Raw genomic sequence first — 24,543 nt, forward strand, 5'->3', positions numbered from 1 at the left:
CAGCCCACGTGCCCTTTTTTCCTCTGCGCAGAGCTGGCTCACTCCCGTCTCCTGTGGTATGTACTATCACTTAATAAACCTCCCCTCTTTCTTTATGCTGTAAACTTTGTGTGTTCGGTTCAATTCTTTGTCCTCGATCACTAAGAACCTGGTTACCTGTGCACACCTGTGACAAAGGTGGGAGCTGGGGGGACAGCTTTCTCACAAAAAGAAAGGCCAGCAGAGGTCATTGTCCCTTTTCTAAGCTGTCCCTCACACAGAGCCATAGATCTGGCAGGTGGGGGCCATATCTGAGACTCCGTCAACCTGGCTAACACTGTTTGCCCTGCCCTGAGGATTCCCTGAGACTCTGTGCCACCCAACTTACAGGCCCACCCACCTGTTAACCTTGACTTTTCCATATGAATGGCTGGTTTTGGCTCATGCTTCACAACTTCCTAAATCCTATCAAAAAAGCAACAGCTGGCATCAATGAGCCCTCAGCCCCCTTACCTCTTCCTAAGTGGCCCCAGGCCTGGTACTAGCAGCAACCAGCCTAGATTCACAGATTTGCTTCAGCTGGAAATCTCCAAGCCCAGCACAAGTAGCAGCCATATCAGATTGCTTTATAGCTCATGCAGAGTGGCCCCAGCCAAAACACAAGTGGGGGCTGACCTTGGCTTGCACCACCTGGGGAAACTCCAGAGCCTGCACACCCGGTGGATAGCTATAGGCTACGATGAAGCACCACCACCCTGCCCCTGCCTCTATGGAGAGTGGGGGCTGGTGATCAATGGTCACAGCCAGTCCTTCCAGCTGATTGGCCTGGGTAAATTCCTTCCACTGACCTGCTTTCAATAGTCATGGCTCAACTACAAGAGGAGGATGTACTCAGCTCACATGAATGGCATACCTTGGGTACCTAGCTTGGGTGGTCTGGGAGACTGTGCTACTGGACCCTACAGGACACCTACTATATGAGGCCTCGCTATGAGGACAGTAAGTCAAAACAGCTCCACCTAATACGCAGAACCAAACACAGGGAGGCTGCCAAAATGAGGAGACAAGAAAACATGGCCCAGATGAAAGAACAGATCAGAACTCCAGAAAAAGAACTAAATAAAAGGGAGATAAGCAGTCTATCAGATTTAGAGTTCAAAACACTGGTTATAAGGGTCGCAAGAAACTTAGTAAGAACCTCAACAACATAAAAGAGATCCAGTCAGAAATTAAGGATACACTAATTGCAATAAAGAACAATTTACAGGGAAAACGCAATAAAGTGGATGAAGCCAAGACTCAAATTAGTGATTTGGAACATAAGGAAGAAAAAAAAACAACCACCCAAAACAGCAAGAAGAAAGAAGAATTTAAAAAAAATGAGGATAGACTGAGGAGCCTCTGGGACATCTTCAAATGTGCCAACACCAGAATCACAGGGGTGCCAGAAGGAGAAGAGGAAGAGCAAGAAATTGAAAACTTACTTGAAAAAATTATGAAAGAAAACTCCCCTGCATTTGTAAGGAAATAGACATGCAAGTCCAGGGTGCACAGACAGTCCCAAACAAGATGGATGCAAAGACACCCACTCCAAGACACATCATAATTTAAATGCCAAAAATTAAAGATAAAGAGAGAAACTTAAAAGCAGCAAGAAAAAAGCAGTTAATTCCCTACAGGGGAGTTTTCATAAGACTGTCAGCTGATTTCTCAAAAGAAACGTTGTGGGCTAGAAGGGACTGGCAAGAAATATTCAAAGTCATGAAAAGCAGGGACCTAGAGCCAAGATTACTCTACCCTGCAAAACTATCATTTAGAATTTAAGGGCAGATAAAGTGCATCCCTTCAAAAGAGAGAAACATCTAGGCATATGCTCTGACTGGGGATTGAGCCAGCAACCTTTAGCTTTGTAAGACAATGCCCAACCCACTGAGCCACATTGGTATGAACTATCTGTTCATTTTATTAGTATTTTTGTAGGAGGGTGCAGCCAGAGGGTCCCCAAAAGAAGGATTTGTAATGGGGTCCAGAACTCAAGGTGTCCAGGAAATATTAGAAAGATATATGGGATGTCCTCACCCTCCATCACAGGTGTGAGTTGGGGGAAGGGACACATGGAGCAGGGCCACTGAGAGCTGTTTTGCATAGCAATAGCTTTGCAGCTAACCTCTGGCCTGGTCATTTAACACATTTATAACCTTTAACTAGTTGCATAGATATGTTAAATGGCTGTGGCCATGCTCTGAGCCAGGGGGATGGAAGGAACTTCCCCCGAAGATGTAACTGGGAGGCAACCCCCCCTAGTTACAGCACCTGCGTGAGAGCTTGGAGATGATTGGCTCCACAACATCAGGCCATCCCTGCGCAGACTCATGGATGGCAGCCCAGTAAAGCTGGAAGGATATTTAAACCCAGACTTGGCAGCCACTGGAGAGAGAATCATGCGGTTTTGGCTGAGTGGAGACTTCTGCAGCCATGTAAGGAGGGAGCCATGTGGCTGTAGCAGTGGAGAGAGGATCATGCACTTTTGGCACAGGAGGACCCCCCCCCCCCACCCCCGCCACCACAGCCATGAGAAGAACTACCACGCGGCTTTAGCTGGAGATCCTGGCAACACAGCTGATGGTGCTGGAAACCGAGGAAGGCCTACGAGCTGAGACGGATTACTGGGAAGAACCGGGAGCTGCCTGAGCCACGGACTTCTATTTCTTTCCCTGAGATACAGTACCCAAGACTGGGCAAAGGGGGGAAGGAAGGACTGTGTGTGTTTGTGGGTGTTTTAAGAGACTTGGAGATTTTGACGAAGACATTAAGTCATTACGTTTAGTCTGTATAACTTGAATAAATAACTCCTTTCTTTTTCACCAATCTCTAACATGGAGAGCTATAATTCTCTGGTGAAGGGAAAGGTGAACCTAGTATAGGGAGACCCCAGGAGAAGGAGTGGTAGCTTTAAAGTAATACAACTACTTGTACATGTGCAGTAAAAGCCCACCAAAACTAGCCAGGAAGGATCTGCCCTGTAATAGAGTCCCTCCAGCCCATGAGGTCAATCTCTGCTTGGAGTTCGCCTGCTCCCATGTTCTCTACTATAAATTCTGGGTGTTCAGTTCAATTCTTTGTCCCGATCACCAAGAACCTGGTTACCTGTGCCCACCTGTGACATTTTCTTTTCATAATAGATGCTTTTATTTTTATTTATCTAAAGAGCTTTGGTGAAATCTCTCACTTCATTTTTTTATGGTCATTGCTTTGTGTCCTGGGAAAACACTGCCTATTCCAAGTCAAAGTTTTACAGCTTTAGTTTTACCTTGCTTTTAAACATACTATAAAAGTTAGCATAGACTTCCGGCCAAGATGGAAGCGTAGATAGTCACACTGTGCCTTCGCACAACCAAAAGGACAACAACAAATTTGAAAACAAAAAACAACCAGAACTGACAGAAAATCGAACTGTATGGAAGTCTGACAACCAAGGAGTTAAAGAAGAAACATTCATCCAGACTGGTATGAGGAAGAAGACAGGGAGCCAAGTGGAGAGGACTCTTGGCCAGGCAGCAGCTGGCAGACCGGGAGAAGCAGTGGCTTGCACACTGGGCAGTCCCACATTCTCGTGCAGATAAACAAGGAGGAACAACTGGGAAGCCAGACAGACAGAAAAACCCAGGGTTCCAGAAAGGGGAAATAAAGCCTCAAAGCCTCTGACTGAAAACACCTGTGGGGGTTGAGGCTGCAGTGGGAGAAACTCCCAGCCTCACAGGAGAGTTCATTGGAGAGACCACAGGGTCTTAGAAGGTACACAAACCCATCCACGTGGGAATCAGCACCAGAAGGGCCCAATTTGCTTGTGGGTAGCAGGGAAGTGACTGAAAGCTGGCAGAGAGCAGAGCAAGCAGCATTGTTCCCTCTCAGACTGCTTCCCCACATACAGCATCACAACACAGAATGTGGGTTTCTCTGCCCTGGTGAACACCTAAGGCTCCACCCCTTTCTATGTAACAGGTGTTCTGGGCCAAAAAGCATGGCCCAAATGAAAGAACAGATCAAAGCTCCGGAAAAAAATACAGCCAAGTGACAAAGAGCTAGCCAACCTATCAGATGCACAATTCAAAACACTGGTAATCAGGATGCTCACAGAATTGGTTGAATATGGTTGCAAATTGGAGGAAAAAATGAAGGCTATGCTAAGTGAAATAAAGGCAACTGTACCAGGAACCAACAGTGACAGAAAGGAAACCAGGACTCAGCTCAACAGTTTGGAGCAGAAGGAAGACAGAAACTTTCAACCAGAACATAATGAAGAAACAAGAATTGAAAAAAATGAGGAAAGGTTAGGAGCCTTCAGAACATCTTTAAACATTCTAACATCTGAATCACAGGGGTGTCAGAAGGAAAAGAGGAAGAACAATAAATTGAAAACTTATTTGAGCAAATAGTGAAGGAGAACTTCCCCAGTTTGGCAAAGGAAAGAGGCTTCCAAGAAGTCCAGAAAGCTCAGAGTCCCAAAGAAGTTGGACCCAAGGAGGGACACAGCAAGGCACATCATAATTACATTAGCCAAGATTAAAGATAAGGAGAGAATCTTAAAAGCAGCAAGAGAAAATGAGAGAGTTACCTACAAAGGAGGGCTCATAACACTGTCAGCTGATTCCTCAAAAGAGACCTTACAGGCAAGAAGGGGCTGGAAAGAAGCATTCAAAGTCATGAAAGGCAAGGACATACATCCAAGCTTATTGTATCCAGCAAACCTACCATTTAGAATGGAAAGGTAGATAAAGTGCTTCCCACACAAGAAAAATAATAAAGGACTTCATCATCATCAAACCATTATTACATGAAATGTCAATGGGACATATTTAAGAAAAGTAACATCAAAACTATGAACAATAAGTGGCCACAAACATGTTTCTATCAACAATTGAATCTAAAGAACAAACTAAGCATAAAAGAAGAGACAAAATCATGGATATGGAGAGCATTTTGATGGTTGCCAGATGGGAAAGAGTATGGAGGAATGGGTGAAGAGATGAGGAGATTAAGAAGTATAAGTAGGTAGTTACAGAATGGCCATAGGGATGTAAAGTACAGTATATGAAATAGAGTAGCCAAGGAACTTACATGCATGACCCATGGACATGAACAATGGTGTGGGGATTGCCTGAGGGACTGGGGCTAAGGTGGAATAATAGGGACAACTGCAATAATATAATCAATAAAATATACTTAAAAAAATTAAAAACAAAGTCAGAATAGAGGCAACTTTTAAAATGATTTTTAAAATGTACTTTTATTAAAACTATAAATCTCACTGACTTGCATTCTAGGATACTAAAATAGTTTAGTTTAAATCACTTGCAAGCCATTCACTAAATTTGGGAACTATTGGAAAATGAAGAAAAAGGAAATTAATATGAAGTCAACTCTTATGACTCGTTAATCAACCAAAGAAATAAAATCATTCCTAAATATAGTGTATACCTGCTGTAAAGTATGTGGCATATCAACACATAAAGAACAAATCTTTTTAAACTAATCACGTGACAGTGTAGCAGGTCTGATAGAAAGGTAGACCACCACAGAATTTTCGGCTCATTCACATCTTGCCTTTCTCATCTATGATTCTTGGTAGAATAAGCCCCAATGCCCTAAGGTATCCATCGAGTATAATGAATTTAATTTCTCTCCTCCACAATTAGAATGCTACTACTTACGTAACTTTGTTGAAGGAATTTTGAAAAAGTCCCTCAAATAATTTTCTGTGTTGCTGCTCAAATGAGGAACCTAGTGGAGGCAGACTAGCAAAGGGTTAACAAGAAGAGAATTATAAAGTTTCTTCATGAGTGATTCAGGTACCTGTAGCATCAGAGGGAAGGTTTTATCAAGTTTACAGATGTTATAAGGCTGGGGTCAGCATTTAGAAGGACATGAAGTAGAATGTTAAGGTACTCTGGTAAATTAGAGAAGTAAAAGTGTTCAAGAGCAAAATTAAGTATTCTGGAAAACAAAACATACAAGATGTGGAAATTACTTTCATTTAGGTGTATTACTAAAACATTTGAGAATTATAGTAGACACAGAGCAAAATGAGTATCAAAACAGATAAAGCCAATGTAATGCTTAGTAGACATGTGCAAGACCCTTGTTTCATGCTCAGCACCAGGAGGGCTCTAATGATGGATGCATTTGTAGTTGGGGACTGTAGAGCCAAAATGGGAGACAGAGAACTTGTGGAAGTTCCTAAAGAATGACAGGCTGGGAAAGACATGTAAAAGGATCAAAGTTTATTTAGGGAGAAGACAAGGGTAGCACTGTAATAGTTTTCAAATATGGTCCAGCACAAATAATGCTCCTCCTTTATTACAAAATCTTTTAATACAAAAGCTGCATGTAATTCTATAACATAACAATATCACAACTCAAACACATTATAGGATATTTCAGGTGAAATGTTCAAATTAAAACTATAAATTACTACATCCATATTATTACCCTACCAATCACACTCAAGCAGGCATTACTTCTGCTGGACCTATAGAATGATTTTTAATTACATAAAGACTGTTATATACTAGAAAATCTCCACTCTGGAAAGAAAAGAAGAATCAAGTGTAAAACAAAGAGGAGACAGGAGTTAGAAATGGATAAGATCTTGACAGTGAGGACTATTAATCACTTCTTATGTATCATATGATAACACATGGAATTACCATCCCTAGAGGCCTTCAAAAAATAATATACTACAGGTACTTATTTAGGCTTCTATAGCATAAGATCTCTGGCACAACTATTTCAACTTTTCTGCTAATCACAAAAGCAGCCACAGATAATACATAAACAAGGGAATGACTGGGTATCCATAAAACTATTTACCAAAACAGATGTCCTAGGGGTCACAGCTTATTGACCCCAACTGTAGAGGGTGTTGGCAGTTTAAATAGTTTTGGAGACTAGGACTCAAAATATTTTACAGGTACATTAGACATCAAAGCCAAAATAAATTTACTCGTGACAAAAGAATAACCATTGATAGGAAAATTAGAATGATATTTCAATTAGAATCAGAATATAAAGAATTAACACAGTCTATGATTATCTCTGGCATGATAAAACTTTCAAAAAATTTCAAGTGAATTAATGTTAAACTCAAACAGTTTTATAAGCTTAATGTATTTCATGCAATCCTAGATTTCAGATGGCTTGCTATTGGACCAATCCATTGAAAAAGTTAAGACCTGCACTATGTAACCCCTCCCCAAAGTTCTTGGTGAGTTACAATAAGAAAAGATACCTTAACAGGTGTGAAGGCAGACGAATGAGTCAGGGTAGCAGCACAGCGCACCTGATTCAACCCTGACATTGACTACATTTCAAAAGAGAAAGAGAAGAAACAGAAGGCAGAATTTTTGTCAGCAAAACATCATGCAGGGAGGCAGGAAGATCTGGTCAGTAAAACTATAAAAGGAAAGGTCATTAACAAACTTTCAAATGGTTTACTAAGATATTAGGGCAGAGAGAATATTTGCGGGTGGGGGGGGACATAATTTATAAAATAGTTTTCCACTTGTATAATTCAAACTATTTCAACACTTCATACCGTATCAAGAAATGAAAGACATGATGGTAAAAACAATTCTACGCAGAAATAAAACAAGAAACATCAATTTTTTGTTTTAATAAAATAGCCTTGAAACTAATGAGTCCTGTGCCGTTCCTATGACAAGAGAAAAAACCCAGAGCTTGTTTTATTTTTTTCATGTCGAACAGGCTTTTTGAAATTGATTATGCTATTACAGTTGTCCTGATTTTTTCCCCTTATGAATACCTCCCTGCACTCTCCACTCCCTCCAGCGATCCCCTCTGCTTAGTTCATGTCCATAGGTTCTGTATATAAGTTCTTTGGCAGCTCCATTCCCATACTTGCTCTTCATCCCCTTGCCTATTCTGTAACTATCTATTCGTAATTAATCCTGTCACCTTTTCCCCCCATTTCCCCAGACCACCCTTACCACTGGCCACCATCCCAATGTTCTTCACATCTATGACTGTTTCTGTTCCATTGTTTGCTCACATTTTTAAAAAATATATTTTGTTTATGCTATTACAGTTGTCCCATTTTTTTCCTCCCCTTTATTCTCCTCCACCAGGTACCTCCCATTCCCTCAAGCAATCTCCCCACTTAGTTCATGTCCATGGGTCATGCATATAAGTTCTTTGGCTACTCCATTTCCTACACTGTTCTTAATATCCCCCTGTCTATTCTGTACCTACCAACTTGTGTTCCTTAATCCCTGAAACTTTTCTCCCATTCTCCCTCTTCCCCTCCCAACTGATAACCCTCCAAATGATCTCCATATCTATGATTCTGTTTCTGTTCTGCTTGTTTTCTTAGGTTTGTTTCTTAGATTCAATTGTTGATACTTGTGAATTTGCCATTTTAATGTTCATAGTTTTGATTTTCTTTTTCTTAAATATGTCACTTTAACCATTTCATATAATAATGGTTTAGTAATGATAAACTACTTTAGCGTTACTTTGTCTGGGAAGCACTTTGTCCTTTGATTTTAAATGACAGCTTTGCATGACTTTGAATATTTCTTGCCAATCCCTTCTAGCCTGCAACGTTTCTTTTGAGAAATCAGCCAACAGTCTTATGGGAACTCCCCTGTAGGGAATTAACTGCTTTTTTCTTGCTGCCTTTAAGTTTCTCTCTTTAACTTTTGGCATTTAAATTATGATGTGTCTTGGAGTGGGTGTCTTTGCATCCATCTTGTTTGGGACTGTCTGTGCACCCTGGACTTGCATGTCTATTTCCTTCACCAAATACGGGGGAGTTTTCTTTCATTATTTTTTCAAGTAAGTTTTCAATTTCTTGCTCTTCCTCTTCTCCTTCTGGCACCCCTATGATTCCAGTGTTGGCACATTTCAAGATGTCCCAGAGGCTCCCTTAGACTGTCCTCATTTTTTAAAAAGTTATTTTTTCCTCTTCTTGTTCTGATTGGTTGTTTTTTTCTTCCTTATATTCCAAATCATTGATTTGAGTCTTGGCCTCATCCACTTTATTGTTGTTTCCCTGTAAATTGTTCTTTATTTCACTTAGTGTATCCTTCATTGCTGCCTGGGTCTTTTTTACGCTGTTGAAGTACACCATGAGTTCCTTGAGTACCCTTATAAGTGTTTTGAACTGTGCATCTGAGAGGTTGCTTATCTCCATTTTGTTCACTTTTGGGACTTTTGTTCTTTCCTTTGGGCCATATTTCTCTCTTCATTTAGGCATCCCTGTGTTAGTTGTGTGGGTTATTGTAGAAAAGCGCACTGGTAATTTGCATGTGGCAGAGCCATAGGTAATCATCAGGGTGCAGCAAGCCATGTCACCACTCTGTGGCTCTGTGTGGAGGAGGGCTCAGAGAGGGGACAATGCTGCTGCCTAGGCTCCGAAGTTTTGTCCAGCAGGAAGCTGTCTCCTGAACTCCCCCTTATGCCAGTCACTGTAATTTCTCCAACATTACACTGCTGCCCTTAAAGCTCTTGCCCTGGTGTCGAACCTCAGAGGAAGTGAGTCTGCGTTAAGTCCTAAGTCTGTTGCAGGCCCTATAGGAGGAGAGTCCTGAGAATTTCCAAGTGTCTTCCACTATCCCAGTCCACACTGGTTTTTACAGCCAGACATTTATAAGGTCTTATCTTCCTGATGCTGTAACTCTGGGCTGGGTAGTCTGGTGTGGGGCTGGGATCCCTTGCTCCTGAGGTATCCCTCCTGATTTTTATCCACCACACATGGGTGTGGGACCAGCCTGTTTCACATCTCTGCACCTTTCTACATCTCTGTGTCTCCACCCCACAACCCATCTGGATGAATGTGGCTTCTTCAATTCCTTGGTTGTTAGACTTCCATAAACTCGATTTTATGATTCTGGGTGATATTTTAGTCCAGTAGTAATTTTTGCTGTAGTTGTGTGAGGAGGCAAGCTGTGTTTACCTATGCCTCCATCTTGACCAGACGTTTCTTAGGATATTTTTTTAAATTCTGTTGCTGATAAGTTATATATTTATTACCCCTTTAATGTTCATAATTTTGATCTTCTTTTTCTTAAGTGCCTTCAACATTTCATATAATAATGGTTTGGTGATGATGAACTCCTTTAGCTTTAGCTTGTCTACGAAGCACTTTATCTACCCTTTGATTCTAAATGATAGCTTTGCTGGACATAGTAATCTGGGTTGTAGATTGTTTTGCATCACTTTGAATACTTCTTGCCAGTCCCTTCTTTCCTGCAAAGTTTATTTTGAGAAATCAGCTGACAGTCTGATGGGAACTCCTTCATAGGTAACTAAATGCTTTTCTCTTGGTGCTTTTATGGTTTTCTCTTTATCTTTAATCTTTGGTATTTAATTATGATGTTTCTTGGTGTGGTCCTCTTTACATCCATCTTTGTTTTGGACTCAAAAAGGTCATTTTAACTAAGTAGAACTAGTATGAAGAACAATTATTTTTTCAATATTAATCCAAATTCAATTTAATAGCTCTGATGTTAGAAGACAAAACATGAGAATTCTGCATCACCCCTTAGGGCATATTATTTCTGCCTCTGAGAAAGTCCAAATGACCTACAGGAGGTTAAGTAGAATTCTCCTTTTCCTTTATCCATTCATCAACCTGCATACAACTAATTAGATATATTAGAGTAAGTATTAGTATTTGTTGTACACAATTCTGATTACAGATAAAAGCTGCACAAAACATGACAGTTTTTTTCATTTGGTGGGTAATGGAAATCAGAGAAGACAGGACTTTCACAAAGGGTGTTGGATAAGACTGTACCTATTAAAAGACAACAAAATGTCAACAGCTTAATGATAATAAAGGCTTTTTTAGTTAAATAATTTTGAGAAATTTAAATTAGGATCACAAATATATGAATCATGGGATAGATGAACAAAAACATATGTGAGTGTTTAGAAAAAAGGTGTGTGGGTGGTCAATAAAATAAGTACAACTACTTTTAATGAGAGATGACAGGCAGCAGTGTCTCCCCACACCCCATGTGTGTAATATACACTGCACCATAACCTGCCTTAAGCCAGAAAAAACTGAAGAAATGTACCAAAGAGCAAGATGGTGACAGCAGCAATACAATGTGTATATGTTACCTGTTGAGATTTCCTGGGCCTCCTTATACTCAAATGTACTGCAATTACTGTCAACCTCAAATATAAAAAGGCTAAAAGCCACTATGTTGGCAAAGAAGGAAAAAGGAAGTAGACGGAAGAGAAAGTAGGTAGAGATGGAATAAAAGATGCAGGTGGGACATAAAAGAAAACCACAGAAACCTGAAGAGCAGCCCAAAGAAAATGTTAGAATAACTGATATTAAATATTACTAATACTTATTTTAAATTCTATATTTCAAGTTATTTAAATTTCAATAAATTTATTGTTGTAATCATTCAAATTCAACATTTACCTTGCCTTATCAGCAGACCTTTTCATCATGAAACAATTTAATGAGGATTATTAAATGCATAGCATTTAGGGGTTCATTCAGGAAATACTTATTGAGCATGTAATATATCCCAACAACTATGATATTGATTGAGTATACACATGTAAATGCAAGAGAATATCCCTGGGCCCATGAAACTTACAGTCTTGTAGTCTAATAAGGGAGAGATATATAATAACAAACACCTACCTAAAAGTAGTATAAAAATAATAGAGACATAAACTTGACTTGAGGGTGGAGAGTTGTAGAAAAGCCATTTTAAAGATGTGACATTTGAGCTGATACCAGATAGATGAGAAAGCATTAACCACAGGGTAAATGCTGGGAGGAAGAGGCATTCCAAGCAGAGGAAATAGCATTGCAAGGGTAGGTAGGAAAGGGCTTGCTGGATTTGGAAAGCTGGAAACTACTGGCATAGCACGAACACAGAGATGAGACAGACAGTAGTCAGGATTTGCAAGAGCTACAGGCCATGTTAAGAAGTTTGGATTTTAGTCTAAGATACTTGTAGGCCATATTAAGAAATATGGACTTAATTTCACTGTATGAGGCAACTGAAGAGTAATTTTGGAAAGATCAAAGGTAGGATTTAAAATATGACTTTTTTGCAGTGTTGGACACTAGTTTGCACTCAAAATATGTGACATGGACCTTGCAGTTTTTTTCTTTTTACAAGAAGACAAATCCATTTTCTTTCTTAAAAATGTTATTTATTTTATTTCTTGAGAGTGGGAGGGAGAGAGGGAGAGAAACATCAATGTGTGGTTGTCTCTCAAGCACCCCCTACTGGGGCCCTGACCCACAACCCAGGCATGTGCCCTGACTGGGAATCGAATCGGCCACCCTTTGGTTCACCAGCCAGCACTATTTTTTTTTTAAATGTGTATTTATTTTTAGAGAGAGGGAAAAGGAGGGAGAAAGAGAGGAAGAGAAACATCAATGTGTGAGAGAAATATCAACCGGCTGCCTCCTGCATGCCCCCAACTGGGGACCTGGCCTGCAACCCGGGCATATGCCCTTACTGAGAATGGAACTGGCAACCGTTCAGTCTGCAGGCTGGTACTCAATCCACTGAGCCACAGTAGCCAGGGTTATTTAGTTTTCAATAAGTTTAAGCCCCTGAGAGGTACAGCATTACACAGATTCTGTGTCCAATGGCCTTAGCAGGAAAGGTGCTTTGGAATTTAGCCTGAACCATGCCACGGTTTCCATGAGCAGAAGTTACCTTCTCCCAGACTACTCTGGTTTTGTTCGATTTGCTGCCAGGAGTCACTGTGGTGTTCTTTGCTGTGTATACACAAGCACATCTCTTACCTAGAGAGAATTTCGTTTCTCCTTGACCATTAACTCCTTCAATTTTAAGAAGAGCTGTGTGTTCCCTCTGGTCCAGAGACAACACTTATAGCCAGCAAAAATGGCCCTGGACCACAGTCTTCCAGACATATTTGCCATTATAGAAGTCCTGTTCCTAGCAGGCCCCCTCAGATTCCAAGATGGCAGAAAGAGTAAAGATCATGTAATTTAGGTGAGATATGAATACTGACAACTAAAGGACAAATGTATGTGTTTTGAAACGGCTGAAGGGGATTTTGTTGTTTTTCCAACTTCCACTTTTTTCTTGACATTAAAGTCTGGAAACTCAGACTTATATCACTTACTATACATGTTATTAAACCTCATCTTGGGTTTCCTAAATTGTTTTCAATTATAGTGTGGGAGGGAATACAACGTGGCGTTTAATGAAGGTTTTCAAGTCAGCCAGATTGAGATTTAAACTTAGCCTGGTACTTAGTAGCTGTGACCTTGGACAAGTCACATTCTGGACAAGACATTCTGTGCCTCAGTAATCATCTGTAAAGCGGTGATAAGCTTCACCTTAACGTTGCTGTGAGGAGTGAATGAGATAACTCTGGTAATGTGTCCAAATCATCACAGACATTCAATATTTTTCTGCATTAATTTAAATTAGTCACCTCTGAGCTTCCGGCCAAGATGGAGGCATAGGTGAATGCACCGTACTTCCACGCACAACCAAAATAGAGACAACAACAATTTAGAAACAGAATAACATCCAGAAATGACAGAAAACTGATCTGAATGGAAGTCGGACAACCAAGAAGTTGAATCAGACCTGTTCATCCAGACCGGTAGGAGAGGCGGACACGAGCACCCAGGCGAGCGGAGAGCAGAGAGTGGTGGGGCATAAGGCAGCCGGGGTGCACAAGACCGCAGCGGGTGGACCCTGAGTGCGCAGACGGCAGCTGGCAGACCCTGGCCCAGGGGTGGCAACCGGAAACCGGCAGACCCAGTGAGACGGGGATTGTAAAGCAAGGCAGTGCACGCAACCCAGGATCCCAGCACTGGGAAATAGAGCCTCGGAACACTGATTGAGGTCACCTGTGGGAGTTGAGGCGCATGGAGAGACACCCAGCCTCACAGGGGAGGTTCTTAGAGGGTCCCATGGTGTGCACAAGCCCAACCACACTGGAAGTGGCACCAAAAGGGCCCAGTTTGCTTGGGGGGAGCAGCAGAGGGGACTGAGGTCCCACGGAGAACACAGCAATGCCAATGTTCCCTCTCGACCCCGCCCCCCCCATACAACATCACAACCCACCAACTGAGGTGCCCTGCCCTGGTGAACACCTAAGGCTCCACCCTTACTGTATGTAACAGGTGCGACCAGACCAAAAAAAAGAAAAAAAGAGAGAGAGAGAGAGATGGCTCAAACAGAAGAACAAATCAAAGCCCCAGAACCCATCATTTTAAGCAACCGAGAGATAGTCAACCTATCAGATGCACAGTTCAAAACACTGGTGATCAGGATGCTCACAGAATTGGTTGATTTTGGTCGCAAATTAGATGAACAAATGCAGGTTACCATAAAAGAAATGAAGTAAAATGCACAGGGAACCAATAGTGATGGGAAGGAAACTGGGACTCAAAACAATAGAGTGGACCAGAAGGAAGAAAGAAACAACCAGACAGGAAAGAATGAAGAAATAAGAATTAAAACAAACAAACAAACAAACAAACGAGGAGAAGCTTAGAAACCTCCAGGACATCTTTAAACGTTCCAATGTCCGAATTATAGGGGTACCAGAAGGGGAAGAGGAAGAGCCAGAAATTGAAAACGTATTTGAACAAATAATAAAAGAGAACTTCCCCATTCTGGCAAAGGAAATAGACTTCCAAGAAGTCCAGGAAGCTCAGAGAGCCCCAAAGAAGTTGGACCCAAGGAGGAACACACCAAGGCACATCATAATTACATTAGCCAAGATTAAAATTAAAGACAGAATCCTAGAAGCAGCAAGAGATAAGGAGATAGGTACCTACAAAGGAGTTCCCATCAGACTGTCAGCTGATTTCTCAAAAGAGACCTTGCAGGCAAGAAGGGGCCTGGAAAGAAGTACTCCAAGTCATGAAGGCAAAGGCCTATATCCAAGATTGCTCTATCCAGCAAAGCTATCAGTTAGAATGTAAGGGCAGATAAAGTGCTTCCCAGATAAGGTCAAGTTAAAGGAGTTCATCATCACCAAACCCTTATTATATGAAATGTTAAAGGGACTTATCTAAGAAAAGAAGATAAAAAAAAAACATGTATAGTAAAATGACAGCAAACTCACAATTATTAACAACCACACCTAAAACAAAACCAAAAGAAACTAAGCAAACAACTAGAATAGGGAACAGAACCACAGAAAGGGAGATCACATGGAGGGTTAGCAACAGGGGAGTGGGAGGAGGAGAGAGGAGGAAAAGGTACAGAGATAAATAGCATAAATGGTAGGTAAAAAATAGATAGGGGTAGGGCAAGAATAGTATGGGAAATGTAGACGCTAAGGAACTTATGACACATGGACATGAACTAAAGCGAGGGAATGTGGGTGAGAGAGGGTGTACAGGGTGGAGGGGAGTGAAGGGGAAAATGGGACAACTGTAATAGCATAATCAATAAAATATATTTAAAAAAATTTAAACTAGTCACTTCTCATGTCAATGAACTTCCCCTGAAACTCCAGAAGCTGCTGGCTACATTCACCTGTAAGACTGACCAGTTAAAATGTGCTTTTTCTACTTCAAAGGAAACAATCTCAGAACACATAGAAATTTGAACAGACAGTGGAAGTTTACGTAATAGGAATCTTATACTTCAGTACACAGTTCATGCAGAAGCACACAAAACTGAGGCAGTTACTAGCACATGAGAGAGGAGCTGACAGGGAGAGCAGACTTTTGAACTGCTAATTTTCAATACTAGAGGGAAAAAAATACAACATGATGGAAAAATTATGTAAATGGTTAGAATTACTTTTGAAGTCTGATAAAAGTAAAACTATTGATAAAGTTCTCGTGTTATACTGATTTTCAGCTGATAAACAGGGATTAAAAGTAAACCAGTGTTAAAAATGATCAGTGAATAGCATTCCAAAAGTTAATGTTTCCCAGAGTTTAAAAATAGGCATGGAGCGATAATCTTGAGATATAAGTCATTTTTTAAACTTTAAGATTTTCAGTAGCTTTAGATGACAAAATAGGATGCCAAATACACAGCTGTATGATTAGCATCACAGAGTAAAGAAACCCATTTAACACATGCAACTCATTAGCTAAATTAACAATTAATAAAATAAGTGCACCTGGAATTAGAAATGACATGTAAAAACTTCCCAACACACATATAAAGCCAATATGGTTCTCAATGCAAATGTTTTACTTTTGAAAACATTAACAAAGATATTTCAGCCATAGCTGCAGAACACTGGGTCACTGCATAAATCATGATTAGAAATGTAGGAAAACAGTTCTAGCCATTTTGTAAAGCATTTACCAATGATGCCCATCATGTTTTATGATACTTGGATCACTTCTGAATGAGAAATACAATAGCTATTCTCCAATCTCTAGACACAGCAATTTAAAACTCCATTTTGTGCAAGGTTCTTACCACTAACAAGGCACTATCATCAGTGTGTTGAGACCTTCTGGATGGGAAGGGACACTGGAGAGGTGGAGAAAATGAAGCAATGTCAAAAATAAACTGCACACGCATGACATAGTTCACAAATACACAAAAAGACATATTAAGACATACTTGTGAAGATGTTAACATACAGGACCACACTGAATATAATTTGGAATTCATATACCACAACAGCTAGTAAATTGGTTCTGAGTAATGATTTTCTTCCAAAGAGCTTGAACAATTTCAAATATGATCTTATTGCCTAAAAACTTTCTAAACCAAAGTGGAAAGAGGGATTAATTATTCTTTGTTCACGGAAGAGAAAGCCAGAATTTGTTATTTATTGAGCCAATGACAAATAAAAACAATAAATTCAAGAGTCATGATTTCTAGTCTATGCATCTCTTTATTACCTTTCTCAGATAAAAACAAGAGTATAATTGAAAATTTTAGAATTGTTATTTTCCTGAGAAGCTTTAATTTTTAGATAATGAATTCTCCAGAATTACCACCAAGAAGGAAATGTGGGGTAAAAAAGGAACAGTGCGCTAACTACTGTGGACAAATATAATCAACAACACATACACTTAGGAAATGAGGGATGAAGTTGAAAATACTGTGTCGAGTTTTTTTTAAATACTGACACCATCCCCTCCTGTGCTGGATACGCCTCTCTCTCAGGACTAGTTCTCACTACGTGATATACTTCCAAAATGGACGAGGGAGACGATACCTCTGGTGGGGATGGAAGGGAAATACTCTCCAGATGGAGGTGTATACTTTAAAAAATCCCTGATCTACAGATTCTGATAAACTCCCTGGCCTATGTCTTCTTCCCCTTAATAAACAGAATTTTGTGAGGAGAAAAGAGAAAATAGCATATTTAGATAATTGAAAACACATGATAATCACAAGCCAAACATTTCATTTCCATTGAAATAAAAAATTCCGAAGTAAAGGTGATTATGCAGACTTACCTCGCCATTGAAGGGGGGTGGTTTTTGTGGACTGTGTGATGCTTTTTGCTATAGACCCCCAAGCCCCCCAAAAAGGGAAGTTGATTAGAATCTTTAACATTAGAAATGATAAATTCTATTTACTGAAATAATTGTATTAATTTCTGTATCTCTTGTGTATAACATTTTTCTACACTTAACTGATTAGAAGATATTGCTCTTTTCCTTAAATAGCTTACAATTGAAATGAGGAAAGGCAATAAAATGACAAACAGTACTTTTATGTCTATAAGCATCTATAAATAGACATTTAAAAATTTATTTTTACATAGACTCGCATACAGACAGATTCACAAAGTAATGAACTCTGACTATATTCTCTCAGTGAAATTGTTCTCTCTCTAACTTTAAGCACTGCCAGAATGCTAAGAACTTGAGCTCTCATCCATCAGCCAAATTTCACATTTGCATTTCAACTGCCTGTGGAAACACTCTACTTGGAAACTCCACTCTCACCTCATGTTCAACACATCCAAAGACAAATTTATAATTTTCAAAACCAATTGGCTCTTCTTCCCAATTTGCTAATTTCCGTTATTATGTTAAAAAACAATATTATACCATCTGTATAGTCAGTGCTTTACAATGTGTTCTCACATACAGTATCTCAAGAATTCTTCCTCCTACTCTGTGAGATAAACAAACATCATAATCATTTAAAGATGAGAAAATTAAGGACAAGAGGGGTTGTGTGATATGTGCAAGGTTGCAAAGTTGGTAAATAGCATAACTGAGATTTGTAACTAGGTCTTCTGACTCCAAATCCTACATTCTTTCCAGAACACTAGATTCCTATTAAAACCAATTTTTTAGCCTCAGAATCTTGGCTGACTGATGTGGCTCAGTTGGTTGAAGCTTCGTCTTGTAAACAAAAAGTTGTGGGTTTGATCCCAGGTCTGGAAACGTACGGGAAGCAACCTATTCATGTTTCTCTCTCCCATCAATGCTTTTCTTTCTCCCTTCCTCTCCCTCTGAAAGCAGTGAAGAAATGTCCTCAGGTGGGGATAAGAAAAAAGTCTTGCTTTGAGACTCCACCCCCGCCATCATCTTCAATGAGTTAGTCAACATTCACTACACATCTATATATAAGACATGATGATGTCTCTCTTGCAATTTCTCCTACAATTTTAAAAATCTATTGTTGTGGTAGGGTGTGTAGCAATCATCAAACTAGTAAAAGTATTAGATGTATCATAATAATTCTGAAATAGTCACTAAAGGTGCAGAATGGTTTAGAAACTTTATAAAAGTTAAGCACATACTGAGAAGCAAAGTTGGATTCAAATTCAGATACTTCTGATTTTAAGCTCTGACCACTATGCAACACTGTTTCTTCTCAGGAACCTTAGAAATCATGCAGTTTTATGCCTTCAATTTGCACCCTAGTCTAATTATTATAATTATTCTCCATTTCAATTTCCTCCTTTCTTAGTCTCTTTCTAACATATTCAATACCAATAGGTTAGGTTTTCAGAAGTATCTTTCCTGTTTTTTTCTGCTTAAGTACTTACAATTTTTTTATGCCTAACAGATCAGAATTAAACTCTAATTTGACATTTAATCAAGACCACCTACAATGTGATTATGTCTTACTAGCTATGACTTCTCCAGAAGGTAAGCTAAATGAGTTAATTTATATAAAATGCATAGAACAGCACATAGAACATAGTATGAGGTATCCATTATTATTTACTGAGAGTCAGTATAGCATTGCGGTCACAGTGTAGGGTTCAGAGCCAGCCTGTCTTTTTTTTTTCTCTTAAAGTAGCTATTTCTTTTCCATCAACCTTATTTCCATTTTCTGTTCAGCCTGTCTTGATTGGAATCCTTGCTTTGCCACTTACTAGCTAAGTATTTAACCTTAGGCAATTATCATCTTCTCTGATACCTTGAGAAAAAATAGAACTTATCATGTATATGATACTTAAAGAAGATGGTCTTTGGTTAGAGTTAAGAAACACAGGAGGGAAAGTGGAGGAAATGAGTGGTTCCTTCATTTACCAAACATTTATTAAGCTTTACTATCAGCTAAGACACAGCTAACATCTAGGGACACAGCAGTGAATAAACAAGAAAGGCATGGTCCTTGCCTTCACAAAGTTCACAGATAAATGAAACAGATATTAAACAAACAAAAATACAAATAATTATTTAATTATGAAGGAAAAATCCAAGATAATTTCAGAACAGAACACCATAAGCAATTCAGGCCAACTCCCCCACCCCCAAAATGAACCAGATTTAGAAGTAACTATAAAGGTTGTAAATGTTAAAAAAAAAAACAAAAAAAAAAAAACCTATTAACAGGAGTTGATAACTGAGTAAGTATGGAGAGAGAACAGAAAGGAAAGGATCAAAGCTGACTCCAAAGGCCTGTGAGTCTCGCCAATTTCTGGTACTGGGCAGATCCAGGAAGTTAGATATAGGTTAGCTAACAATGCTTTACATTGGCATGGTACTTTCATTTTCATAATATTATTGATCTCTGCTAATGCACTAGAGACTGAGAAAATGGCAGCTGGACAGTAAAGTGATCCCTAACTATGAGGAAGAGACTACTGTCCTGAGAGCAAGAGCATTCCGTCTAATTGTCCTCAGGCCTATCTACATGAGGACAATTAATCTAATCATAAGCAGGAGATGTTCACACTATTTATTCAAGATTCCTTATAAGAGGGGGAAAAAGTTGACATTTTAATTAAGACAATAAGTAATGATAGCCTTAGCAAAACAAATAAGCACTTCTAAGAAACTACAGGAATATTATTAAATGAATTCAAAGGACTCACTTTCACAAAGTCCAGGACAGCATCTCTCTGAATCTGCTTGGTCCTTATTTTCTCCTCTTCATACTGTAAGGCAGCAAGCTGCGCCTCTCTCCGAGCTCGCTCTACTAATTGTTCTCTCCTCCGATGATGAAGTTCCAAGTCTGTATGGGACGGCTGAAACAAAAGTCAATTTGCATATGCAAGTGAGGATAAGTATCAACTCATCAATTTAGGGAACTACTACTGACCCAACTTTTATTTTGTAGTCACCTAGCATTTCTTTAAATGTGTTTTCTGTGAATTTTTTCTCATTTTTGCACTGTTTTCTTCTATATACTATAAAGCCATCACGTGGGTAAAGATTTATTTTGTCTGGTATCTAAAACATCGTTAGCAAGTATCAGGAGTACGTGTTATACTAACTATGTGACTGGGAAGAAGGGTAAGTGAAGTTCACAGATATCTGACAACTAACAGTAATTTAAGAATTACAAAAGAAGAAAACCATCTTTGTTAAAAAAGATCAAAACTGCTCTTCCCAAAAGTGACCAGAGGTAATCTCTAAAAATGGTTTGCTATTCACTTGACCCAGAAAACCCTACAAAACATGCAAATCAAGAGGTTCAAATCCTTGTGTTTGCTTTAAGAGCATTTGTGAAACTGACCAGGCCATCAAGGGTATGCATATTCAAAAAGCCACCAAGAATCTGAAAGATGTTACTTTGAAGAAGCAATGTATGTCATTCCGTCATTACAATGGTGGAGCTGGTAGGTGTGCCCAAGTCAAACAGTTGGGATGGACACAAGGTTGGTGGCCCCAAAAGAGTGAATTTTTGCTGTACATACTTAAAAGTGCAGAGAGTAATGCTGAACTTAAGAGTTTAGATGTAGATTCTCTGGTCATTGAGCACATCCAGGCAAACAAAGCTCTCAAGATGTGGTGCAGAACTTTTAGAGCTCAAGGGCAGATTAACCCCCACATGAGCTTTCTCTGTCACACTGAGATGGTCCTTCCTGAAAAAGTGCAGATTGTTCCTAAAACAGAAGAGGAAGTTCCACAGAAGAACAAGACATCCCGGAAGTAACTGAATAAACAAAAGCTTATGACCTGGGAGTAAATTCAGCATAAAATAAATACTAATAAAAGTGAAAAAAAGAATCAAAACTAACACAGAATATAATTTTTACCTGATTGTGACTTGGTGATAATGACAAGAGAGATGGCTCAACTGGAACCCTGACCCAAAAAAGAAAAAGAAAAAACTCTTTGATAAGAGAAACATATAAAAGACAAGTGAAACTTCATTGATAATGTAGCTTTCTATTAATCAGTAGGCAAACTGTTTAGTCAGCACTGAAAGACTAAATGAATTTTTTGTAAACTTGAGCCCAAGTCATTAATGAAGCAACAGAAGTACCTGATGTCTCCAACTCATGTTTCACAGGACGGTATCACTGACCAAGCTGCAGACAGCTAACAACCGTCTGTGATCAGCTAGCGCTGACAACAGTCATTTGAGATCACTTTTCAAACAGTATCATTTCTTTACAGCACAAACAACTATTATCTCCTTTATTACCATGACCGAAACAAGATATATGTAAATGGAGATTGTTTTATATACAAAGTCATTTATCAACAGAAATCTGGAATACTACAGAACCTGGTAATTGTACTGGTAAAGCACCCCTCCTCCCATTTTCAATTAATGAAGAAATTTTAATAACAAAAGTAAAGATTCTGTTAGTTTTTATTCTTAAGAAAAAGATGAAACCGGATTTGATGCTTAAGAAATAGTAAAACTTGTCTCCTGGTTTTGTCAGTGTTAATTCCTATAGTTTCATATTTATCTTTTTCCTGAACTGGACTTAGTGTTTCTAGTTTCTGTTACTCATCTGCGTTTTTAAAACTAACAATGTTGCAACAGTGACTTTTTGACATTTAGGATGTGGAAATCTAAACTATGATTATAGCCAAATGTTTTTTAATTCTATATTCTTCTAATAGAAATTAATAAACTTTACAAGACCTAGCCTGATACTATCATCTCTCCTGAACTAAAATGCCATTCAAATAAGTAAACCCTTTTTTAAAAATGATATTTATTAGTTTTAACTTTATATTTATTTAATCCATCTTGGTAAATAACTACAAAACACTTACCAATTTATCATAATTCATCTCCTTACCTCTATTATCCTGCAGGCAGGTAGTATCTATGTGTGTAAGGAAGGGGAAGGTAGGAAGTAACACACTTGGTGGGTGAGGGGAGGAAAAGAGAATTAAGACGAAAAACTGAGCAACTTTCTCTTCAGCAATGACTAATGGGCAAGTAGCAGTATGTTAAACTGCCTCAATTCCTTTTAGTCTTTGTAATGGGAAGACTGATAAATTTTTTTTTGGTTAAGACAGGTGTTGATAGCCTGAGAGTTGCCAGTCATTTTGAGGTAATTTTGTCTTTCTAGATTCCTTTTTTTAAGAACATTCTGATTCTTTCTTAGTATTTTCTTTCTTTTTTTTAAGATATTATTTATTTTTATTTTTAGAGAGAGGGGAAGGGAGAAACAGAGGGAAAGAAACATCAGTGTGTGGTTGCCTCTTAGGTGGCCCCTCCTGGGGACCTGGCCCACAACCCAGGCATGTGCCCTGACTGGGAATCAAACTGGTAACCCTTTGGTTTGCAGCCCATGCTCAATCCACTGAGCCATACCAGCCAGGACTGTTTGTCTAGGTTCTACTTAATGTAATTCCACTTGAATATAAGCTCTAGGAGGATGGGAACTTTTCGACTAAAGTTCATAGCTATTTCTCAATACCTGGAAAAGTACTTGGCACACAGAGTGGCACATAAGATATTGAGCAAATATCTAACTAAACAAGTGAAGTACAGTTGACACTTAAACAATGTGGGTGTTAGGAGCACCAACTCCCTCTCCCTTGCAGTCAAAAATCTACCTATAACTTTTGACACCCCCAAAACTTAGTTATCCCTCAGTATCTGTGGAAAATTGGTTCCACCCCACCTCTCCCCGGCTGATACCAATATCCACAGATGCTCATGTCGCCTACATAAAATGGCATAGATAAGTGCATGAAGTTGGCCTTCCACATCTGTGAACTCCCAATTGCAAATCAAAAACAGAAGTATTTACTGGAAAAAAAAATCCATATATAAGTGGACCCATGCAGTTCAACCCCATGTTTTTTAAGGGTCAACTGTATGCATTGATCTGAGAGCTTAAACTGCTTACTGGGATAAAGTACTGAGCTCCTACCCAAAGACTGTACTAAGGCCTAGTGATTTGAAACACCCAATGAAAAGCACAGTCAGCCCTCTACATCTGCAGGTTCTGTACCAGGATTCAACCAACATTTTCAACCCTTGGTTGGCTGGAACCCCAGTGCAGAACCTGGACATACATACGGAGAGCCAACTAGGACTTGCGCACTGTGGAGTCCAAAGTGGTCCTGGGACTGAGCCCTCTGGATAATGAGGGACGACTGTAATTATGGCTTCAGTTTGTCGCACTGCGGTGGACTAGACAGTCTGAATGACTCTTTCAATGGAAACAATGAAAATGTTGAATAAAATAATTTTCAAAATCATGCCGAAGTGCCATTAAAAATAAAGAACACAAAGATTCTAAAAAAAAACCAACCCTCTGGATTCTTTTAAAAAATAGGAACTCTGGATTAAGGTTTGATAGGCAGATTTTTGGCCCCTATGATCTCCTCACCTGGTGTTATTTTAAATGAATACATTACAGGTCAAAAAGACTTTACAGATGAAATTAAGGTTACTCATTAGTTGACCTTAAAATGGGGAGATTACCCAGGTACATCTAATATAATCATATGGGCCCTTAAAAGAAAGGAAAGCAAGAGAGTTCATAAGATGCAGCAGAAAGGGAAACCAAAGAGATTCAAAATGTGAGAGGGATTTGGCTCACTATTGCTGGCTTGATATAGAAGGAGCCATGAACCAATGAATGTGGGTGGACTCTAGAAGCTGAAAATAACTCCCAGCTGATAGCCAACAAGGTAAACGGGGACTTTAGTCTACAGCTGCAGGGAACTGAATTCTGCCAAAAACCTTTACAAGCCTAGAAGTGGATTCTCTCCAAGGGTCTCCAGATTAAGAATCCAGGCCAGCCAAAACCTTGACTTCCAGCAGAGAACCAAGAAAATCCTGTCAAGATTTCTATCCAACAGAATTGTGATATAATAAACGAGTGTGTTTTAAGCTGTTAAATTTGTGATAATTTATTATATTAGCATTATAAAAAACTAATACATAAGACAACTGAGCAAAAAAAGCT

General features: G+C 39.2%; 1 protein-coding gene and 2 pseudogenes across 6 annotated transcripts in view; 1 reads left to right on the plus strand and 2 right to left on the minus strand.

Moving 5' to 3' along the window:
• Positions 1-24,543, minus strand: part of LRCH3 (leucine rich repeats and calponin homology domain containing 3) — a 141,490-nt gene that overhangs the window by 23,461 nt on the left and 93,486 nt on the right. For 2 of the 6 annotated variants that reach the window (XM_045851129.1, XM_045851128.1), the window contains exons 11-15: positions 21,412-21,460; positions 20,245-20,397; positions 17,417-17,464; positions 16,422-16,475; positions 7,268-7,339 (exon numbers count right to left, since the gene is read on the minus strand). In XM_045851129.1, the coding sequence (XP_045707085.1) occupies positions 7,268-7,339; positions 16,422-16,475; positions 17,417-17,464; positions 20,245-20,397; positions 21,412-21,460 (376 nt within the window). The remainder of the gene's footprint in view (positions 1-7,267; positions 7,340-16,421; positions 16,476-17,416; positions 17,465-20,244; positions 20,398-21,411; positions 21,461-24,543) is intronic. The other 4 variants (XM_045851132.1, XM_045851130.1, XM_045851131.1 and 1 more) reach the window with 3 other exon arrangements.
• LOC123826920 lies at positions 12,588-12,919 on the minus strand (annotated as a pseudogene).
• On the plus strand, positions 20,791-21,308 carry LOC123826876 (annotated as a pseudogene).

The sequence above is a fragment of the Phyllostomus hastatus genome, unplaced genomic scaffold, assembly GCF_019186645.2.
Source record: "Phyllostomus hastatus isolate PE091 unplaced genomic scaffold, TTU_PhHast_1.1 phas_contig_86, whole genome shotgun sequence".
Classification (NCBI taxonomy): domain Eukaryota; kingdom Metazoa; phylum Chordata; class Mammalia; order Chiroptera; family Phyllostomidae; genus Phyllostomus; species Phyllostomus hastatus.